Here is a 22,638-nt window from a genome sequence, read left to right as displayed (position 1 = left end):
ATAGCTTATATGTACAACATTTATGAAAAGATTTTGATTAGTAGACATCAAAGGAATATCCATCTTATAACCTGCCAAAATTTGGTCTAGTCACAAAATGGGTATCAGAAACTCGTCTCCTTATAACCTGTTTCGGAAATTGACCTGAGACCTTTCTACAATTTTGTAGGAAGCCTCTCACTTTGAGCCAGAAAGTTATAGCAAGATTTAATTGGATTCCATTGGAAGCTAATCTGTCGTTCAAATCATTTGATCAAGTCAAGTCTATTATTATTAATCAGTTAATACTACTTTGTAAGGATTTTTGAAAATGTGCCAAGGGTCCAGGTATAAACCCATTGTAATAAAATGACAAAAAGAAATTGAAAACAGGCCACTGAAAGTTGTTTAGAAAATTTACCCTACATAAAACTGGACAAAAACGACTTGAGAACAGACAGAAACGTGAAAAACACAAGTACGAATTCACCAAAAGAATTGTCTAAAATGGAGTGATTTCACTCGTCAAAGATTAACACACAGTTCTGCTAATACTTTCGTTTCATTTTCCAAGGTGAGACAAAGATAAGAACTGATGTAAGACAAAACTTCTGAGTAATTTGCATAGAACTATAGGAAAGTAGTCTAAAAGTTTAAATTTTATATTGGCACATTAAGAAGAAATCCAGAGTTGAGCTCTTTAAAAAATTTGAAAAAAAAAGGTAAAAAAAATTAAAACTCCCAAGTCAAACTGAAAAACAAGAGAACGATTGTTATATGTCATTCGAATATTTACACGCCCAACTAAACAACTCAAAAGAATCAAGATAGTGGGAAAAGAAATGTATATATGAAGCCTCATTTCCATAATGCAGAGAACAAAAAAGTCCAGACACCAACACAATTGCTCGAGCAAAAATTTTATAGGCGTGGAAGAGATACAGAGATGGATTGTCATTAAGCCCTTCATCCATACAATTCGTACAGATGACCAAATAAAGATTCATGGATCTGTTCAACAGGAAGCAAGTAATACAATCTGAGAACCCAAAAGGACTAAAGAAACAAGGGCAGTTTTTCAGGTCTAGTCTAAAAAACCCTTCTATCTTCGACTGTCAATTATCTCATACAAGGAACAGGCATTGACGACGTCGGGGCAGAAAACACGCAGCAGCCTCATTCACAAGCCATTCACAGCCAACACCAAATATTTAATAAGATTTTAAGATGTTCTCACGGCTTCTAATGGCGTAGAACATCAATCTTTCAGGACATCATTACTCCAATCTTTCTAGCAAAATCCTCTTCATCTTCATCCTCGTAGTATTCATCTTCTGGTTTATATTCCCCACCCTCAACTATCTCATAATCATCTTCCCCATCTCTCTGATCATAAGCTTCACATTCCTGATCCTCCCCTATGTTCTCATAGTTCCCTTCATCCACTTCACCTTCCTCCCCTTTCTGATCCAAAGATTGACCTCCATCAGCAAATTCATCACCCTCAGCAGAGATAAGACCATCTTCATTTACTGCTCCAGCAATATTGACTGTAGCCCGAGGCTCTTCACCACCAGTAATATTGGCAACTTTAACTTTGGACTCCAAAGGACGATCAACTTTTTGCCTCTGGTTGCTTTCCTCACCACTGGCAGAATCTGCACCGTTCTCTGAAGATGCAGCCCTCTTTCTCTTCAGAATCACACTCAGAGGCTTTGGACCCTCAAATGAAAGAGACTCTTCAGGTTCTTGATGGCCCAACACCTTTCCTACCTTCATGGTAGCACCTGCACTGTTTGTGGTCTGTTCATCACCTTTGCCAGAAACCTTGGCTCCTTTCAGTTCTGCAAGGCTTTTTGGTCCTTCAAAGCCTAGAGTATCCACCCCTTCTCTTCTCACTGAAGAGCCTCGGTTACTTCTTCTTTCTGTTGGGAAGTCTTCCTGTATCTGGTTTAGTCTACCATGGTAATGCCCTCCTTGGTAAGATGATATTGCTTGATCAGGTGACAATCTTCCACGGTTTCTCCCTCTTTCATTCTCTCTATCAGAATATACATCACTTGAGTCATCACTCTGAGGTCTCTCTGGAAGCTTTAATCTGCCTTGCAAGCGGCTACTTCTAGATGTTTCATGAGGAAAATGCCTTTGGTCTCTGCGAGAGTGGGAGGTGTGTCTCTGCTCACCAACAAATCGTTCCTCCCTCTTATGGTACTCACCAAGCAGATCAGTACCACTAGCCAATTTTGACCCATTAATATTTCTCTGTTTGGATAGCATATATCGTAGGTCTGACCGATCAACTTTATCAGGGCTTTCAGGTTTCAGTACGCCCCTTCTCTCCATTGCCGACATGGATGATCTCTCTAAAACCCTTTCAGATGAAGAAAGATGATTATGCTCCCAGCCATAGTGATTGTGCGACCGTCCATACTGATCATAGTCATTGAATTCCTTAGAGGGCTCTTTATCAAATTTAATTTCAGATGATAGTGTATACCCATGTTTGTTAAAATCCCTCCCCCCTGGACCAGGATTCCTTTCTAGCTCATCCTCATTATGATAATAGTTGGAATCTTCAAGCTCATTGTCCACAAGAACATCAAAACCGGGAGATGACTCACGCAAAAATTCATCTCCCTCCCTGCCATTCTGATAACGCTCCTCCAACTGCTGTGAAGCACGACTACTGTTCCTACCTCCATTCCCATTGATGACTGGAATACTGTATTGTTTTGATACATGGAGCTCTTTGTTTATTGAGGCAAGAGGCATATTTTTCTTCAGCAGCAATTCATTGTTGGGTATGAATTCATCCTCTGTAGGTGGCAGCACTTCAACTGATTTTTCCAAATTTACTTGTGGGAGCTTCAGTTCAGATGTACACTTTGTTATGATTCCAACAGTCTTCATCAAATTCTGTGGGCGTTCAGTGACAGGGTTAGCCATATTTGAAGGCTGGGACTGGGCAGGGGCCATGTTGCCAATCTGGAGTGGGCCATGTAGGAAAGAACATCGGTCACCCTTTAGACAGTGCCCCTTCTGGAAATAAAAGCAAACGACATTTTGTTTATTTGCACCATAGGACCCAGCTGCTTGTGAGACCACTGGCATTGGCATAGATGGTGCAATCTGTGGGGCAGGCCCAGAGGATCCAGCAGATGTAGGGCCACCAGAAGTCCCTAAGAAGCCATCAAGAGGCTGCAAAAAGATTATTAGACTTATATACCATAAATAGGACAATATGAAAAGATAATTCATGTATATGCTGTACAGAAAACAAGAAATCCACAATTCGAATAAGCAAGAAGAAACCAACCGGATGCCGGAATGAACACTTTGGATTCAAGCAGTTCCCATTCAACCAGTACCAGCAGTCCCTAGGATTCATCCTAGCACTTTCACTATGGCGATACTCACATTCACTTCCCTAATGAGTGGAAGAGAGATATTAGAAATATAATTGATGCTGTTAGTACAAAAGATCACATTAGTTGGCTGCATCAGCAAAATACAACAGAAAAATAACAGAGAACTCCAGATAACAACCAACTGATACAAAATACTTATTAAAATTGATAGCAAGCCACTTTCCTTAGTATAATCAAAGTACAACTGTGTAAGAAGCCCAAATTTAATAGTCAACTAGCATCTCTACCTTTATTCAGTCCACAATCAGTAGTAAGTTTATATGGAAGAACATTAGCCTACCACTGGCAGTCCACCAGAACGCAGCCCCGAACTTGCCAGAGCAGGCAGAAGGGGCATCTAATATGGGCACCAAGTGGATTTAAAAACATTGAGGACCAGCACAAAACGGAATATGAACGCATAAACTGACAAAGTATAAGCAAAGTCCACCACCATTAGAAGGAAAGCGTATACACACACATGTAAAAGAGAGTTTTCTAACCAAACTGAACTGAAAGCTTTCAAAAGTATAAAGGTCAGTAGATACAGTCGAAAATAGAGCCAAAACCGTTAAAATTTTGTAGCAAGATGTTAAACCCTAATACATATCCCCACTGACCAAAAAAATCACACAACAAGAAGTTCCAAACATGGGAATGTATCTACAAATCAGTATCACTCCTCGTAAAATTCCTAAGGAAACAAAAATGCACGTGTACTTTCGAGGATAAAATCACCTAAACCGTGCCACCAAATTTCAAAACCCCTGCACCGCTATATATGTTCTAATCTAACCCAGTGATCCTAGTGTCTCCAAAGTTTCGATAATTCAACTTTTGTTTCTTCTGATTTATGCGTGGATCACTCAGTCATCAGAAAACATAAAGCCCTCAAGTCCTTCATGAACGGAAAACGCGGACAACTTCATTCACGACAAGAAACTACATATCAAAGGCTTAGTCTATCCCAAAATACACGACAGAACAATAAAAAGATTCCGATAATCCTGGAAATCTAGTAAATAGTCCAAACCCTCAAAAAGAAAGACGCAGCTAGCTGCACCACCCCAGATCGTGGAACTCCTAAATTAGATCAAGAAAACCAAAAAATCTAAAACCCTAGAAACCCTACAAGAAACACACCTTTTTGCAGGTCAAAGGCGAAGCCAGGAAGTAGACGCAATCGGTGTTCCGCTTTGTGGCTTCATCCTCGGCGCTGATGGGATCCGTCGACACCGATGCCATGATCGCCTCCAGACTCGAACGGATTGACGGGTCGAATCAGAAAAGGAGGATAAGGTTTGGGAGGCACGATCTGATGTACCACCAGATCAAACGCCCTGAGAGGGAAGAGAGAGGGAGCTCAGAGAACGTAACGAAGAGAGAAAGATAGCTCTCGCCTCTCACAGATAAACTTGCGAAAAGAAGAGTTTCCCAATTAGTTGTTTTAAAGTCCCGCACCTTTTCCCTTTCTTATTTTAACGTGGGAAAGTCCACATTACCCCTGAAAACTCTTAATTACTTCAATTGTTTTAAAAAAAAATCTTATTTTTCTTAAAAGAGAGAAATTTTTATAAATAGGGGTGGCAGTAATTTAAAATTTCTTTAGGGATGACTAATAGGCGGCTCAAACAATAGTTATTTAATTTTGTACTAATAATATATAAAAAATTATACCCATCTTACCATTGAACCAAGTTGAAACAGAATCAGGCTGTTTTGTAGTCAGCTCAGGTTTTTTACAAACTTAACAAATAGTGAAAAAACCAATGTGAGGCTCTTGCCAAATTGAACTTCAAGAATCAGATATATAAAACTAGGTTAACCATGTAACATGGTCGTAAGACTTGTAACTTTTCATATTGCTAAACGGTATTTAAGCACTCGTTAGAGCTGTTCCGGTTACCCTAAATGCAGCTATTTATTAAACCATTTCCCGCAGGTAACTTTGGCAAATAGATCAGTTTACGTTTTATTGGACCCTTCAATTTGATAGTAGCGTCAATCTCGTTAAAGGGAATAGCTAACCCTACATACAGATTAATCTAATAAAACAGGACAAGTAAACAATGACTTTACTCTTTCCCGTAATATTTTTACCACTAACAGTTCTAGTTTTATAAAAACATTATTCTTTTGCTCATACTGGCCTTTCTAAATCGTCACCAATCCGCTCCGAGTTCCAACCCAACTTGGGTTTCAAACATCAGATAGACACCCACAAGAGGTGCACCATGAACCCAATTTCCCCAACAGTCGTATCATCATAGCAAGGTTCTAATTATTGAAACCATAGATGTTTTTTCAGGAAACACTGCAATCATCGACAGCAAAACCATATAAGCTGCCAATGGTGTACAACAGGTAGCACATGAAGCTCAAGTGGGGTTTGTCAAATTGCTCCAAATCCCGGAATCAGTAAAGCTGAACTGATTAGCAGACAACGGCCCTGTAGTCACTGGAAGTGGGCTACTTCTAGCAATATCCAGCACTTCGTTTAATTAAAAGTAGGTTTCACCTCTTATAAATCTCTTCCTTTTAAGAGGATTAAAATTGCACAAGTGTAATTTTACTGGAGCTGCGCAAGAAAATGACCTGAATGACTAACTGCCACATATAGATCAATAATGTACTAAACAACAAGTCTCTTAAGTCGTAACTAAGGCAAATTACGTATATATATGCTTTAAAGTAACAGGCTGAGAAGCAGATATCTTTCTACTTGGCAGCACCAAGCCGTACAAGAAATGAAAAACACTTAAAAATCATTTACTGCTATCCGTAGACAGAATCCTGGAAGCCAGCAAAGGCATCAAATGTCAAATACATATCTGCAATAAAATTAATTACAGAGCAAATCAAAAGTATTAACTCACCATCCGTATTCTCATTCTACATCTTAATACACTGACAATATTTCTCAAAGAAAGAACTAGCCGATACAGATTGACCATTCAATCCCTGCAAGAAACAAACAACTTAGTTTACCCTATTCTACATGTTGCTGTGCACATAGTAGCAAAATGTCCCCAATATTTGATCTTATCAGTCAAACTTTCAAAAATGAAAAGATTCCGTAGATAAACAAATGTCTGTCAACAAACTATTTTTTCAATTTTTTCTTTTAGATGAAGTTAATCTAAAATGGCACCAGCCTTAAGCATCTATAGTTAACAGCAATATTAGACTATCTACAGCTTCACCCACGAACATACTCGGATTAAATGAAATTTAATCCCAGTCAGAGATTCTATATATCAGTGGCGTCACTTGTTGAGCAGTTTATTCATTTCAGCTTTAACTAAGCATGTTCTAAGAGTACTGACAAGACAATGAGATTGGTAAAATGACATGTGGACAGGAAAAAAAATCAAACTGAGAATTAGAGCGAATTGGTTTTTGTTACCCTTGAACCAGCTAATAGTAACTATTATAAAGTCTTAACTACTAATCAGGTAAAATCACAACAACATGCAGCCCAACAGAAGGGCAAAATTATCTACAAGGATTTATAAATCAATTTATAGAGTCGATGACATACCTCAGTTGCCCTTTCAATATTCAAGAGAACCCACAGAGGCTATTCCACCATGGTTCCGAGGCTCACAGCTGCTACTGGTCAGGTTTGAGCCTCCACTTGGGTTCAAGGAGTCAAACTCCTGCTGCCCCATTTTCTGCACATCCTCTGGTGAAAGTATCTTGATATACCAAACATTATTCACAAATGCTCTGCAAGAAACGTTAAAGCAAACATCTTACATACATAAAGATGTAAAGCCTGTGAGACTCTAAAACAGTGTAAAACCCTACCCAACACAAAAATTGTTAAATTGGGTAAGGCCCTATCCTAAAATGACTAGTCAACTTAGAAAACATCTTTCCCAATAAATAAACTCAAGATCGTTTTACTCACTAATCCATATAAGACTATTCCTTAACACCCTCCCTCACGTGTAGACCATCTTTTGTGGCTCTACAAGTGGATAATTTAGGAGTAGGCAGTTTAGGTGTAAACCATCTTTTGTGGCTCTACAAGTGGATAATTTAAGAGTAGGCAGTTCAGGTGTAGACCATCTTTTGTGACTCTACAAGTGGATAATTTAGGAGTAGGCAATTTAGGTGTAGACCCTCTTTTGTAGCTCTACAAGTGGATAGTTTTAGGTGTAGGCCCGCATATGAGTACCTGCTCTAATACCATGTTAAATTGGGTCCAAGGCCATATCCCAAAATGACTAGTCAACTTAAGAAACCTCTTTCCCAACTAATAAACTCAAAATCTTTGTACTCACTAATCCATATGGGGACTATTCCTTAACAAAAACAAAGCATAAAAGGTTCAAAATACAGCAGTTCAAGTATTAAGATGGCATAAAAAGGTAAATCGGACATAATACTGGCACAAGCTAGAATGGAACAACAAAAGAAATATCATATTAAAACAAAAGAACAACATACGATAAAAGCTTCAGGCACTACCGGTCGTAGATGTAGAGGAACTTTACTTTCTAGTCTACAGAGTTTCAACAATGGTAAAACGAAATCGACTAAGTTCATAATATGGAAACCATTTATAACCTCGAACCCTTATGGACATGTGAAACCAACAACATGCACCTTCAGCACTAAGGTACCATCAGATGATGTTAAACAAAACCTAGACTGCAAGTTCTTTTACCATATCAAAGTTTATATAAAAAAAATTGAACTTATATAAAAGCATAATCAAGTATGCTCGACAAAAAAATTAAGTATGCCATGTTGCGTGGATTTCTGCATTCTAAATTTGGTATAGAGAGTTTTTTGTCAGAAAGAACCTCTCCAATTTTCAGCAGCTAGATGAATATTCAAAGCATACCCTACTTACTGATTGAAACTAGCAAGGGTATTTTAGGCATTTTCTTCTTTCAAATATTTAGCTCTTGAAGTAGCAATAAGCTACATATCATGTTAGTAGTTTATAGTAAAAGTTTAGTTAAATTCTAAATAGTATTTAGTGAGTTATGAAGTTTTAAATTATAAGACACCATAGAAGAATCTCTCTCCAGTACTTGTGCCAAAACTTTCTTTGTCTGAGGCCCCTGAGGTGAGTAAATCGCATCTTCCAATAATTGTTCATAAAAGTGTCCTTACTTGCACTAGATATCCTATTTCTCAGTATGTCTCTTTTGATTCTCTACTTGGATCTTTCAAAGAGTTTCCTTTTATGCAAGAATATCAGTCCCCTTCGTGGAAACAAGATATGGATGTAGGGATGGGGGTTCTACTTAATCATAAAACAGAGACATTATTTGATTTGCCTCTTGATGTTGCAGTTGTTGGATGTCGTGGGGTGTACACAGTGAAGTATAATATTGATAGGTCTATTGAAAGGTAAGTAGCCCGTCTTGTCGCAAAAAGCTATACCCAAACTCATGGAATCAATGTGTTTGAATACTTCCCTATAACCAGATTGTTTTCTGGTTGAAATCTTGTTTCAGAAGTAGTCATTCAGGGTTGGCCTTTACATCTACAGGAAATTAAAAGTGCATATGTATATGAGATTTGGATGAGGAAGTGTATATGGAACAACCTATGGGTATGCTGCTCAAGAGGACAAAGAAAAGGTATGTAAGTTGAACAAGGCAATCTATGGTTTCAAGTAGAGTCCCACGGCATGGTTTGACAAATTTAACAAAATAGTTGTCTTAGGGTTTCTCCAAAAGTCATTATGATCATTTGATCTTCACTTTAAAAAAACATATTGAAATTGTGACACTACTTGTTTACGTGGATGATATAGTCTTATCTAGCAACAATGTGCAAAGGATAGAAGAGGTTAAACATACCTTGCTCAGCATTTCCAAACAAGAGAATTAAAGTCACTGAAATATTTTTTGGGAATTGTAGTTAGAAGTAAAATGGTAGTTTTAATAACTCCAACGTAAATATATGATAGACATGCTACAGGAGTATGGAATACTTGGGGCAAAACCTGCAGAAACTCCTATAGAAACCAGTCACAACCTCCATGATGATGATAGTACAAAACTAAGAGATAAGCCTACGTATAAAAGATTGGTAGGTAAACTTATTTATGCTACCCTCACTCATCCAGATATTTAGTTTGCTGTTAGTATGGTCAATAATTTATGGAGTGTCCTCGTAAGATTGATGTGGAAGCAACCCAAAGAATATTTAGGTACTTAGTTGGAGCAATAGGAAAAAGTTTGCTATATAAGCCTCATGGTGACTTGTGTTGAGATTTCTTCCCTTAAGAAGAAATATATTCTAGTCTTCTCGGTACATATTCTATAGTCTTTGTAATTATGTGATTTTTTAATCCCGTTAATCACTCTTAAACTCTCCATGTAATTGTAAAACGGCTATTTAAGCCAACAATGTGAATGAGAATACAATACAGAAATTGAATTCTTATTCTCGACTACTTGAAGATTTGAGGCATATTCAGATGCAGATTATGCATGATGCTAACTGGCTACAATGTTTCTGTTGGAAGAAACCTAACCAGATGGGAAAATAAAAAACAAAATATGGTAGCTCATACAAGTGCTGAAGATAAATATAGAGTAATGATTCATACAATAATTTTCCCAATAAAAAGGCCATGCCTATGTATTGTGATAATCAGGCTGCAATTTTTATTGCTAGTAAACCTGTATTCCATGAGCATATAAAACATGTGGAAGTTGATTATCATTTCATCAGAGACACAATGATGAATGGAACAGTGGTTACTCCTTATGCCCAATCTTCTAATCAGATTAGTATTTTTTTACGAAAGCCATGGATGAGAAAGAATCTGGGATTCTTTGTAAGGTGGGGCTTCGTGGTATATATGCTCAAGCTTGAAAGGGAGTGCTAGAAACTATGCAAGGGTATTTTAGTTAATTCCCTCTTCCTAGTATTCAGCTATTGAAGTAGCAATAAGCTATATATCTTGTTAGAAGTCTATAGTCCAAGTTTGGTTAAATTCTGAATAGTATCGAGTTATGAAGGTTTAAGTTATAAAGGGCATTTATGTAATCTTGTATCAATTTCACTTAAGTGGTATTTAATAGATAAAGGGGGCTCAATTTTGAGCCTCAAAATCTATTGCCTCGAGCACACTTTGCCCTCTCTCTTCCTTATCTTTTCTTCCTCTCTTCTTCTTTCTCCTACACTTCTACACTAACCAAAGATGAACAATGTGTCAGAATGAAGTAAAAAATACAAATACTAGGACTTACTCCCAGGGATCGTCTCCAAGGAGAAGCACATCGTGCTCCCTGTCAACGAATACAAGCTGCCAGCCTGATCTCAGAGGGTCTTCCAACTGCCCCTCAATGCCAAACATCTGACCCAGTTCTTCTCGCAGCTCATGGTAACTGCTGAACCGGCTGATGTCCAACCACCTCCCAACTGATCCTGACTTATAAACCTACACATTAAAAAAAATTCAGTTTCACAGTTTAGTTCTGCAGAAAGTAGAAAGAATCCCACTCAAGATATACCTTCACAAAATTTCCAGAGCCTGGGTTTGTCTGTGCTGAATTTTGCAGCAGACCAGGTGGCTCGTCTACACCGGCATAGAGAGGATTCTGGAAGCCAGAAGCAGCAAATGGCATCTCAGACACATCATTCTCCATTGCACCAGTGCCAATATCAGGCACCTGATTTGAGAGCAGAGGTGAGCTGGAATCAATATTAACACCAAATAAGGTATGTGTCTGAGAATCTGCTGTACAATTGTGTGTTTCCAGAGCACCATCCTTCCCTGGGAATGGTGGAAGTGACACCATATTGCCAAATGAGCCAACCTGGGTCAACCCAAACTTAGGTGGTAACCAAGGTTGTTGCTGCTGCTCACTCATCATTGTCTGACCAATTCCTGGGAGGTTGAGAAAATTAGCATTTGCTTCATGACCCAGAGAACCTAACATACCCTGTATGCTGCTAGGAGTTAAGGCAGATGAGAAGGTCATGTTGGTATCGGGAAACACAGACTTTTGACTAAGAGGGGACAACATAGACGCCGGTGATTGTTGTTGCCGAATTTGATCATTTGGAATCTGAAAGGTTTCCTGAAAAGTCTGCTGCTGCTGCTGCACCTGCTGCTTCTGTTGATCAGAATAGTGTGGAGGCAGCAGTTGTTGTGGTAGAAGGTGAGCCCGAGAATGATTCTCATGCAGGTTTTGCTGAGGCTGCAATTGAGGAACAAGCTGCTGCTGTATTGAAGTATTGTGCGGACGGAGAAACTGTTGAGGAACTTGAAAAGTTGGCTGGAAGTGGAGAAGCTGCTGTTTCATTGAATCTCCTGTTCTAATGTCTTGCAGAGCAGCAGCCGCCATGGCTTGGTACTGGTCATGCTCATTTCCCATTGGTAACAGATCAAGCCTCTGCTGCAACCAGGGGCTCATTCCAAGTGCCTGAAAATTCAACGACTGAAGGCCTCTGTCTCCAGTGTCCCCATTAAGCCACATGAAACCATTACTTTCTCCTTCTTTTCCATCTGTGATACGGGGATTTAAAAAGATAAATAATTGTTAAAGAAATTTTACATAAAACAAAAAACAGATAAAAAAGCTTCCTTTGAAACTAGAAAAGAACAGAAAAGCATTCTTAGTTCCTCAAAATCACAAGTAAAACTTCTTAACAAGTAATACAGAGATGATAGAGTTACATATCTCTAACAAAAACATCATGACATAAACCAGCCTGAAAAAATGATCATCAAGACCAAAAATATAAATACACATGGAGACATATACAAATATACCTTGAAAAGAAGGTATTCCAGGATGCCAAGGCCGTTTTAACCTAAGGGGAAATAGTGAAGGGTACATAGGGAAGGTTGTCAAAGGCTCAATTTCCCACAGTGACACTCGTGGCTGCCGCTCACCCGCAGTGGATTCATCCCAACCAACCTGCACTTTCCAGTAGACAAGCAAAGACAAGTTCCATGAGCAAAAAAAAACATAAAATTTGGAAAAAAGCCCCAAAACTGTTGAGTAATGAAACCAAATGAGTCAGCTGAATATTGTTGACCTTTAAACTAGCCAGGTATTATCACAACACAATCGCGCAGAAAAAGACCAAAAGACAGATATGATGAGAACCAATCATATAACTAAAATAAAATAACTCATAAACACCATTCATCTATTCGGGAAGTCTCAAAAAAAAAAATTGAATGAAAAACTCAGTTTCCTCCATCTACATCAAATAATTGTGAGAATAGTCCCTCAGTGGTGTAAAATGAAGAAAAACACAGCAGAGCAAGTAACTGCACTCCAGGAACCAAAGTGCACAAGAACATAGTTGCTTTTCAGCAGGTTTAGAAAACAAGCCAACAGAAACACTTAGAAAACTGAATGAAATTACAAATCACAGAACATGCACCAATCAACTCTTTTCACACCGGTGCTCATTCATGAGGTGACAAGAAAATTTTCTCAATTCTCTAAACTTTAAAGCAATAGAACTAATCACCATTTAAAAAGAAATAAATGATAAGAAAATTTGAAAAAAACAAATGCAGTAGGTGAACCACGTTTTATTTCAATCTTGTCAATTGAAAAAAAAAAAATGCACTAGGTGAACAGCGTTTTATTTCAATCTTATGACAAGTTTGTTAAAAAACAACACCATCTGTAAAAATCTTCTGATCAATGTAACATTTACTATTCTGAATTTACATATACGACTTCGGTCATATGGGGGACCTGCAGTGTGAATTCATGGGTTCAAGTCTCACCAGGAGTAAAGAGGGGTGAGTGCGTGTAATCAAAAGTCAATAAAATTATCAACACTCAATAAAATAACATATAATAAAATAAAATATATGCAAATAAAAAAAAAATCTTATGAAATGATAAATGTAAATAGTTTTTTACATACTTATATTCGGAGGAATGCCCTAATAGGCCAAAGCTTCAACACATTAGTCTCTCTCGTTTCTCTCCAGCAGCTGCCTCTTTTTAAGAGCTTCCTTTTTTGGCCAGAGAAGTTGAACGTGCCGTTTTAGGCATGGAAAGTGATAGGCTGCTGGACTTTGATGGCTTCAATGGAGATTTTTTTAAAAATTTTTGGCCTCCGCTCAAGGAGGATATCATAGCAATGATTCATGGCTTCTTCAACAATAGTATCACCTTTTGCAGTATCGGCGCATCTTTTATTGCCTTGGTTCCGAAGAAAGCTAGCGTTGAGAAGCCAGAGGACTTCCGGCCTATCAATCTCGTCACAAGTGCTAACAAGATTATAGCCAAAATTTTGGCTCATCGTTTAAAAATTCTTCTCCCAACAGTTATCCACAGAGGGCAAGGAGCTTTTCTCAAAGGAAGAGAGATTTTCGACTCCACTATGGCAACTCATGAACTCATTGATCATTTCCGACGTAATAAGGATTCCAAAATTGCCCTAAAGCTAGATCTCGAAAAAGCCTTCGACAGAGTGAATTGGATCTTGCTCGATGAGATAATGGAAAATTTGGGTTTTGGCGAACGATGGAGATTCTCGATCAGAAGTTATGTGGGCTCGGCCTCTTATTCTCTTCTCCTCAACGACTCAGCTTGTTGATACTTCAAAGGGACTAGAAGAATCAGATAGGGTGATCTTCTTTCCCCGCTTCTATTCAATTTGGTTGGTGAATTCCTTTGCTATGTTTTACTCGGTGGGCAATCTTCGGTGGCTCCCTCCTACTAGTACCCAACAGGCTTTTAATATTCCCATACTTCAGTATGCAGATGATACCATCATATTTGGAATCAGTAACACGGACAGTGCTAGAAAGATTAAAGCAGTTTTGGGTCTCTTCGAACTAGCTTATGGTCAGAGAGTCAATTGGGAAAAGACCTCTCATGGGCTTCAATGTTAGCCATGAACTCCTTGCAAAGATGGCAAGTATATTTGGGTGCTCAACAAGCCACCTACCAGCAACCTATCTTGGCCTGGCATTATTCAATGGTCGTATTTGCAAGAGTCTTTGGAATCCTGTGGTTGAGAAAATTGAATCCTGGCTAGCAACCTGGAAGGAGCGTCTACTTAGTAAGGCTAGGAGGCTCATCCTTCTCAAGTCTTACATTGCAGGCATTCCAAACTATGCTCTATCTTTTATGCACTGTCCTACATCCATATGTAAGTCTATGGATAAGCTCAAACGAAGATTTCTATGGAGGGGATCGAGCGATGCCTTTAAATATCATCTGGTCAGATGGGATGATGTATGTTTGCCAAAAAATATGGGTGGTATAGGAATTCGGAAATCCAAGGATATGAATCAAGCACTGCTTCTAAAATGGTTAGGGAAGTTCAATACCCATTCTTCAAATCTTTGGAAGGAAATGGTTCTTGTTAAGCTTGGTGGTGACTCTCATTGGTGGATGTCAGGAGGTAATCGGAGAGGTCTATCCTCAATATGGAGAGCATTATACCCCTACTTCCAAAATTTTCTTCCGCTAGTAGATCACTCAAGGTTTGGGAAGATTTGTGGACGGGGCAGGTGCCATGAAAGATTGCCTTCAGAAATCTATTTCTCCTCTCATCTCGTAGAGACATATCAGTAACGATTGCTTTTGAGGGGGGTGGTATGAGCCTTCACCCTAGAAGGGGTCTTTCGGATACTGAGGCTCTGGAGGCCAGTCGCTTGATGGACTCAGTTATCTCGGTTAAAGATTTGTGGATGGGGCAGGTGCCATTAAAGATTGCCTTCAGAAGTCTATTTCTCCTCTTATCTCGTAGAGACATATCAGTAGCCGATGCTTTTGAGGGGGGTGGTATAAGCCTTCACCCTATAAGGGGTCTTTCGGATACTGAGGCTCTGGAGGCCAATCGCTTGATGGACTCAATTATCTCAGTTAAAATTCGTCCTTTGGAGGCAGGCAAGCTCATTTGGTGGCCGAACAAAAGTGGCATTTTCACTGTATCATCTAAATATGGTTTCATTAATGGTTGGAATTCGTCTCTGAGGGAGCATGAGATTTATTTCGTATGGCGTCTGTGTGCTCCTCCAAAGATAAAATTCTTCATGGAGTGCCTGTCAAGGCAAGATTCTCTCGGTAAACATGCTTAGACGAAGAGGTCACTGCTCAATTGACCCCATGTGCCCTTTTTGCAACACTGAAGCTGAAACCACAAGCCACATTCTGATTCAATGTATATTCTTTTAGAAAGTGTGGACTTCCATTCTTAGTAAGTTTGGGTTACAATTCTGCATGGCGGCTGATCTGATCTCATTCAGTAAGTCGCTCATTGGTACCCCTTTGCCTGGCCTCGAAAAAGTGATGTTCTCTACTTGTGCTAGTTTCATTCCGGGGGGGGGGGGGGGGGCTTTGGAATGAGCTCCATCAAAGACCATTTGATGCAAAAAGTGAATTTGCAGATCGGGTCGCGGACCGAGTGGTGGGTCATTATCTACTTGGCTTCTGACTAAGAAGTCTTTCTCCTCATTTTTGGGCACCCCTATCTGTGAAAACAGGAGAAATTTGGCTATGATGCACTTTAGGACAAAGGCCCCAGTCTTGCAGGAATGGATTCCTCCTGAACCCGGTTACCTTAAGTTGAACTTTGATGGCTCTTCTCTTGGTAATCGTGGGATTTCTGGTTTCGGAGGGGTTATTTCGGATCATTCCAGTAATCAGTTTTTCTCATATGCCGGCCCTCTAGGCATATCCGACTCTATGTCAGCAAAGCTTCATGGCCTCCTCTCTAGGCTCCGTGTTTTCAGAGACAAGTTCAGTGGTCCTCTTCATATCACAGGGGACTCAAAGGTGGTCATTGGATGGTGTGAGTGTGCATCCCCTCCCCTGTGCCAACATTGGGATAACTTTCAGGATATTTTAGAAATTACCTCAATTGTATCTTGTATTTGGTCTCACATTTCGAGATCTGCAAATTCGGTAGCAGATGTGCTTGCCAAGCAGGGAGCTACCCTACAATCGCTGATTGTAAGGGATTTGCTCCCTCCTCTTTTGTAATTTCTCTTGTTTTTATTAATACATCTTTTTTAAAAAAAGGATAAAATCCTTCATTAGATATCAAACAGGCAACACAACTCCATTTTAAGTCATTACCTTCACAGATCTCCAGTGCGAGTTTGGCCAGCGAACAGGATCTAAATCACTGATACCAGTTATTGTACCCATGTACCTGGATGACATTCTTTTACATCAGACTACTCCCATATACTTAGTAGATAGAAACTTCAAGTAGACAGACTCATGGAGCAAAAATATACAAAATTTAGATGCAGTATACCTGCGAACACTTGATTCTTCTGTCTCAAAGAGCATTCTGAAACGCATTCCAACAGAAACACGTGTGTGGTATACTGCTTTGATATATTTTGAAAGAGGAATCACAAACTCAGATGGACTCGCCCTGTTGAAGAAATAAGAACATTAGGAGTATGGATAAAAGGAAAAGATTGACTGATAGAAGGGCCAAAATATTGCAAGAAAAAGAAAAACAATGAACCTTGGATTATAGAAAACAGTAAATCGACTATTTGTAGCAGCAGCATGGGCTGCAGCTGCAAGGAGTCCTATGTGCATGCTATCACTTGATAAAACAGATGAAGGCATCACAGTCTGGGGTCGATTTGCACGCCTAATCCCCAGTAAGAGCTGATTTTTTTCGTTCCTTACATTAATAACAAAATTGTCAGACATCACAAAAGAAACAACAAAGACATGATTAAAACATTCAAGCAACATTTTTTAAGCATGTCTTTGCCCGTGCAATACACGTGAGGCTTTTTACCAAATAAACAGAACAGAATCTCCGGCAACAAGTCTTTTCGCACTGACAAAAACACTCCAACCAGTAGTGAGAAGATGTCTTTTTGGCTGTCCTGCAGAATGAATCATGCACACAAATAAATTATGCGCATAGATGCAAAAGAAAATGTTAAAGATCAGCATTTATAGCACATTGTTTTATACTGCTTATGTTAACTGTTAAAGTTTGGTCCAAATACATCCCCAAATAACTAGACAAAGTAAAAAGCTTGTTGAGTGGGAATAATCCCACATTGAAAAGTGTTAAAGAAAGAAATATTAGTTTATAACGTTGAACAATGGGCCTCCTAAGTGGCTAGTCATTTTAGGATGGAAACGGACTCAATCTAACAAGGTTTTTTCCCAATTAATAACCACAAGATTTTTCCTAACAGTGACATATATGGACTTAACCTATGTCAGAGCCTGATACATGGACAGCACGTACAGAGTAAAAACTAAATGGAGCACAAACAAGATATGACACATCAGACATCCATTCTGATACCGTATTAAAATTGGGTCCAAGTCCATCCCAAAATAACTAGCCGCAGTTAAGAGGTTTTCTCTCAACTAATAACCACAAGATTTTTCCTGACATTAACCTATCAAGGATTATTCCAACCAACATTAATGTAATGATAATTCCCCACCAATTATTTTCCATTCTTTTGTGTTGTTCCTCTGTGTTCCACACATAACTTGGAACTAGATATTCCCCTTACAAGTCTCTAAGTTTCACGGTGCTCCAAAAATAAGAACAAGTATCAAGCTATTTCCGGAAGAGAACCTATTAGGGTTTCTTCAAGGACTAATGGGCAAGGTCCCCTTTGCAAGCAGCCAAATATAGCAATGGCTCCGTACAGTTAACCTATCTTAATAGGGAATTTAAAGCTATAAGATGACAGTGACACCTTGCACCCAGGAGGATTTGCAAGACCTCTTTGTAACTATGCAAGAGCAAATAAAAGGAATCTCTTATTAAATTATCTTGAAATCCTGGTCCTTTACCAGGAGTAGCCTGAATTTATGCCCACCATAGTTCTTTGAAACTTGAAGCCTATATTTAGACAATCCCCCTCCTTAAAAATATAAATGAAAATAAAAAACTAAAACAGGCAATTATGATAAATAGGAATTACTAATCTACAACTTGATGATGAGAAATGCTAAAATACTCAAGATAGCTGAGTTGAATTTTTGGACCCATACAGTGTTGAGTCCAGCTACAAACCTTGAGGATGCAAATCAGTATCCTAGTGCACTAACTCCATTGTAGAGTACACAGTTAGGAAAATAGAATGATAACAAAAATCCCACCATAAAATATAAATTCTGCAGAACGTAAGTTTCTTAAAAGTTACTAGGTCATGAAAGATACCAGAGAGATCAAAGTTAGTAAGTAACCTCAAGCAATGGACAATCACTTCCTAAGTGCACACAATGCCCACTTGGGGGAAGAAAGATATTGCTAGCCCAAGCAAGCAACATAATCATAGGAACTTTACTGACAGAGACTGCAGCCTCCCACAATAAGACTACCAGAGAATTCTCTAAACCAACCTAATCCATGAGAATCAGTGGACACCACCAAGCAAAATCTAGTCAATGCATTTTTACCCCACTCTCACAATATTCCTCACAGAACCTATTGAAAAGTAAGAAAAAAATAGAGAAATAAAACTCAATTTTCATTTGAATAATAACAACAAGTACATGTTAGTGCATTTTGAGAACTTCCAATAAATGTATAAAGTGCACCATACTGATAAGCATTTCACGTTTGCTTTGCTCTTTTGACATAAATATTTTCTAGAAATTATGACTGCAGTTTCTAAGAATACACAGGACCAGTGCCAGGCCACGTAACATCAAGCCAAAAAAAGTTAACAGTAGAAAAAGTGTAAAAATTTATAATTTGGAACACACTGGGAATGAATGCATTGAAAAGTAACAATGACAGACCTTAAATACAATGAACTTCATTTCGTCAAAACATATTTTCCAAACCCAATCCTCAAAAGTACACAAGCACACAAGAAACAAGGCACAAGAGAGTAACCACCCCTTAAGATCAGCTGATTGTTTATTAATTATATTGTTAAATTCTCTGTAGCAGATTCCTTGCTAAGAAAGGTGCTTAATTTCAACAGCTTGTTGTTGGGAATAGTGCTCCAAATTAGTTTTTTATTTATACTTGAAATTGTGCTGATTAAACCACCCCTGGATCATTTTTTCTTTGCTGCAGATCTGTTTTTGTCGTTGCTTCTTTAGCTCGTTATAATAAAATCACCGCTACTAAAAAGACAAAAAAAAAACAAACAGAAGTAAAGGCTAGACTATCTCTTGAACATCTGTTTCATATGATGTCAAACTCTAAAACACTCAATTGAATGGCAACTTATAAGGTCATTTAGTTTAAAAAATTCTCAGTTGAAAATATTTCATCTAAGTAAACCTCAAATCAAATATTTTAATAACTCAACTTACCTCGAAAAATATGCCTGAACTTCCACTCAACATCATGGAGATCTCTTGCAATGAGCTCCTGAGCTGGGGGCTGCTGACTGAAATCCTATTCAGATAAACAACCACTTTTGTCCTTCAGTAATCAAGTAGCCAGTTCATCTATGAAGAGAGATCCCTTCTGATAAACTAATTTTCTCCCTCTAGAATAAATGCACCAAATAGATAAAAATTAAGGACAACAAAATAAATACAACTGGAGTTGGCAGAGATTACCAGTGGAGGAAATACTTTTTCTGCTGCACGACGAGGTACAGAAAATCCACCATGAGTGCTAGTGTCACTTGCGGTTAATGTCTTACAGAAATAATTTGTTGGCTGCTTGCTTGGAATCCCCAGTTCCGCAGGCAGATAAGTCTCCTTCTGTTCTTGCTGTGAGATGTACTTCACAAATGAGTATGCAAAGGTAAAGAAACACATTAACAGTAATTATTAGACTAGAAGGATTACCGGATTTAAAGGTTGCAAAGTCATTTGAGCATACACTTCATCAGTTTCTACATCAGCCTGAAATTTGCAGCCAATCAAGCCTCCCACTGACTTTCTGTAAATCTTCAAAGAGAATAAACTCCGAGAAAGGAAATAACATGACTCACATGCATTGTGACATCGTGAAGTTGGCATATCAGTTGAGGAGGCAAACTTGGATAGTTGGGGATATGACCATCGATTTCCTTATTCGTTGATGCAGCAACCTGAATGCAAAAATAAGGTAAACCATGCAGCAAAATTTTCAAGTAGATGAGAAATTAATACTGACTAATCAAAATTGCACCTGTTCACTATGTCCCTGAGGAAAGTAAACAACACGAGTACCGACAGTTGGCAAAGAGACGAGGGGACCAGCACACGCATGCCAAAGCTCCGAATTCAAGCACCTCTTTTCCTCTACCAAAAAATTGACAAATTATTGTTTCAGTCTCATTTTACGACGCAAAAAAAAAAAAAAAAAAAACAAGGCAACCATGTCTGGAACATAAGCAAGTCGCAAGAACGAAACTATGGTACAACTGCCTCCATATTTTATAGTTTATTCATTGCAGAAAGCAGCTACAAGTAGATACGAAGCAAATATATTACATCACATAATAAGCTTAACGACGGTGGCCAAAGACATACCACCTTGAGCCTGCGGAGCCAGGCCAGATGTGGAAAGCTTCATTTTCGAGACCTAGGCTCAAGAAACCTGGTTCAGCAATCTTAAAATGTTCTCAAATATAGCCCTCTGCCGTGTCAGGTCCATGCCGTGTTCCAGCAGCTTGACTATCTTTTCTTGCAGCACTCTCTCCTTCTCCAGCTTCAGACGCTCCTTTTTCGAGACACGAAACCAAAGGAAAATCCCCAATACCAGAACTTAAAAACAAAAAGCTCCCGCTGAGATACTTCTTAAAGCGATACAACCGTGGTTTAAGTTAAAATTGGTAGGATGGCAGACACAAAATGATCAAAAACCATATACAGAACCAGGAGACGACTAAAACCTTTCTGTTGCCTTTTTTTCCACCAATCCAGAAACTTTCAAAGCAAAGAGAATTTGTTTGGCATCACCATACTTATTGCTTCAGAAAACAAACTGGATCTCTCAAACCTACTTGACATTCTTTTGCTTCTAATAAGCTCAAGGATGAAAACGATTTTTTCAGGAAACAATCTCCTAATGAAATTTACACACTTCACAGAACGACAACTGCGAGATCGCTCAAACCAGCTTCACGGTAAAGCAGACAAAGCCTCCTAATGCACGGAAATCACTCGGATAATCTTCTCCTCAGAACCTTTTACATGACGGAAAAAAGGAATTCAGCACGGATTCCTCCAAAATAATCACGGAACATCTCATCAATTCAAAGCTGTAAACGCGTCGTAGAATCGCTCGCATCCCGAGGCCACCATGAAAGAGAGCTCTATTTCTAGCTGTCTTGGAGCGAACTTGTTCAAATAAAAACCGGAAAAAGCAATAAATTCCTTCAGAAATCACACATTCTTTAACAAAACGTCGCCGCTGTCAGAGAACCATAAAACTTAAAACTCGGCTGATCCGAAAGAGCTTCCCCGGACTCACTTTCAATAGCTCCTCTCCACTAACAGTCAAAGAACACAAGACTACCAGCAGTCGTACGTAACTCTACACCAAAAACACCAGAGAAGCTCGATCAACCTCACAAGGCAACTCTGGCTCCAAGATTGCTGCTCAGAAGCTCGCCTCTCCGGGAACAAAAGCTAAAACCGAACAGAACACTAGTTACCGCAACCATTCAAGACCACAACTCCCAACCGCTCCTAAAAGACCTACACTCAAAATCAAAGAACAACGCGGCCACCAGGACACCTCTCCCGGCTCTCACCGGTACAAATTCCTTTCCGACAACCTCCACAGCACGACGCCAAAAACAAGCCCCCGCAACTCACAGCCGACGCAAGCTCGCTTCCCGAAAACCTCCAGCAACCAGATTGAACGACGACCCTCCCCCCTGGCTTAAATCACACATTTGTCCACAGAATCAGCTGCAGCGAGCTCGTGAAGAGCTCGATCCCCGAGGCCGCTCGCCATGAAACCACTTTTCCAAGCTCCCTTTCCCCCTCCCGCACAAATCTCCTCACAGATAAGAACCAAGAAAAATACAAAAACCAGACCTCGGTCGCTCGCGAGAGAGAGAGGGAGATCGATCGAGAAAGAAAAAAAAAACAAAGGCGCCACTCCTTTCTCTCCAATCGCTATCGCAAAGCTCCTCACTGTAGCGGGCGCGACCGCTTTTATAGTCCCGTCCCGAAATGGGAGGGAGAGGAGAGAGAAAACGAGGAGAGAGACGGAGCAGAAATTGCGGGTTCAGGAAACAGAGATCTCGGCCGTGAAACGGGTCGTACATGGGCGATCCCAGCCGTTGAAGGGCCTTGAGGCTCTGTCTGACGTGACCGGGGGCATGTGCAGCTGTGCCTTTAATGGTCTCTGTCAGAGTACGGATGGTAAGTGTGAG

The 22,638-nt window shown here is 39.3% G+C and overlaps 2 protein-coding genes across 3 annotated transcripts; both read right to left on the bottom strand.

Annotated features, from left to right (window-relative positions):
• Window positions 1-911: 911 nt before the first annotated feature.
• LOC137939246 (zinc finger CCCH domain-containing protein 32-like) lies at window positions 912-4,786 on the bottom strand. Its single transcript, XM_068784481.1, has 3 exons — window positions 4,530-4,786; window positions 3,296-3,406; window positions 912-3,177 (listed from the first exon to the last, which is right to left on the bottom strand). Exons 1-3 carry the CDS (start codon window positions 4,629-4,631, stop codon window positions 1,246-1,248), a joined length of 2,145 nt encoding a protein of 714 aa, XP_068640582.1. The 5' UTR covers window positions 4,632-4,786; the 3' UTR covers window positions 912-1,245.
• A 1,348-nt stretch (window positions 4,787-6,134) lies between these two features.
• LOC137939385 (auxin response factor 12-like) lies at window positions 6,135-22,374 on the bottom strand. Of its 2 annotated transcripts, none has more exons than XM_068784652.1 (15): window positions 20,783-22,374; window positions 20,439-20,551; window positions 20,260-20,358; window positions 20,114-20,170; window positions 19,880-20,035; window positions 19,628-19,712; window positions 17,121-17,211; window positions 16,836-17,000; window positions 16,617-16,739; window positions 16,433-16,508; window positions 12,142-12,289; window positions 10,877-11,874; window positions 10,613-10,803; window positions 6,928-7,115; window positions 6,135-6,347 (listed from the first exon to the last, which is right to left on the bottom strand). In XM_068784652.1, exons 1-14 carry the CDS (start codon window positions 20,823-20,825, stop codon window positions 6,941-6,943), a joined length of 2,520 nt encoding a protein of 839 aa, XP_068640753.1. In that variant the 5' UTR covers window positions 20,826-22,374; the 3' UTR covers window positions 6,135-6,347; window positions 6,928-6,940. The 2 variants fall into 2 exon arrangements, with proteins under 2 accessions (XP_068640753.1, XP_068640755.1); XM_068784654.1 differs by having other exon boundaries at window positions 20,786-22,374.
• Between the last annotated feature and the right edge of the window lie 264 nt (window positions 22,375-22,638).

The sequence above is a fragment of the Aristolochia californica genome, unplaced genomic scaffold (assembly GCF_029961685.1).
Source record: "Aristolochia californica isolate CCGP_79_NKW_82.1479 unplaced genomic scaffold, dmAriCali1.0.hap1 SCAF_8, whole genome shotgun sequence".
Classification (NCBI taxonomy): Eukaryota; Viridiplantae; Streptophyta; class Magnoliopsida; order Piperales; family Aristolochiaceae; genus Aristolochia; species Aristolochia californica.
Note: the sequence above shows the minus strand (reverse complement) of the source record. Positions and strands in the feature narration are given on the sequence as shown.

Bases quoted from the DNA above. Each gene is read 5' to 3' on its own strand.
- LOC137939385 (XM_068784652.1), bottom strand. From the start codon at position 20,825: ATGAAGCTTTCCACATCTGGCCTGGCTCCGCAGGCTCAAGGTG. The intron at 16,740-16,835 runs GTTCATTGTTTT...TTTCTTCAACAG, and splicing joins ACTGTTTTCTATAATCCAAG to GGCGAGTCCATCTGAGTTTG. The intron at 16,509-16,616 runs GTATACTGCATC...AATGTCATCCAG, and splicing joins GAAGAATCAAGTGTTCGCAG to GTACATGGGTACAATAACTG.
- LOC137939246 (XM_068784481.1), bottom strand. From the start codon at position 4,631: ATGGCATCGGTGTCGACGGATCCCATCAGCGCCGAGGATGAAGCCACA. The intron at 3,407-4,529 runs GTGTGTTTCTTG...TCCACTCATTAG, and splicing joins CGCCTTTGACCTGCAAAAAG to GGAAGTGAATGTGAGTATCG. The intron at 3,178-3,295 runs GTTGGTTTCTTC...ATCTTTTTGCAG, and splicing joins AGTGTTCATTCCGGCATCCG to CCTCTTGATGGCTTCTTAGG.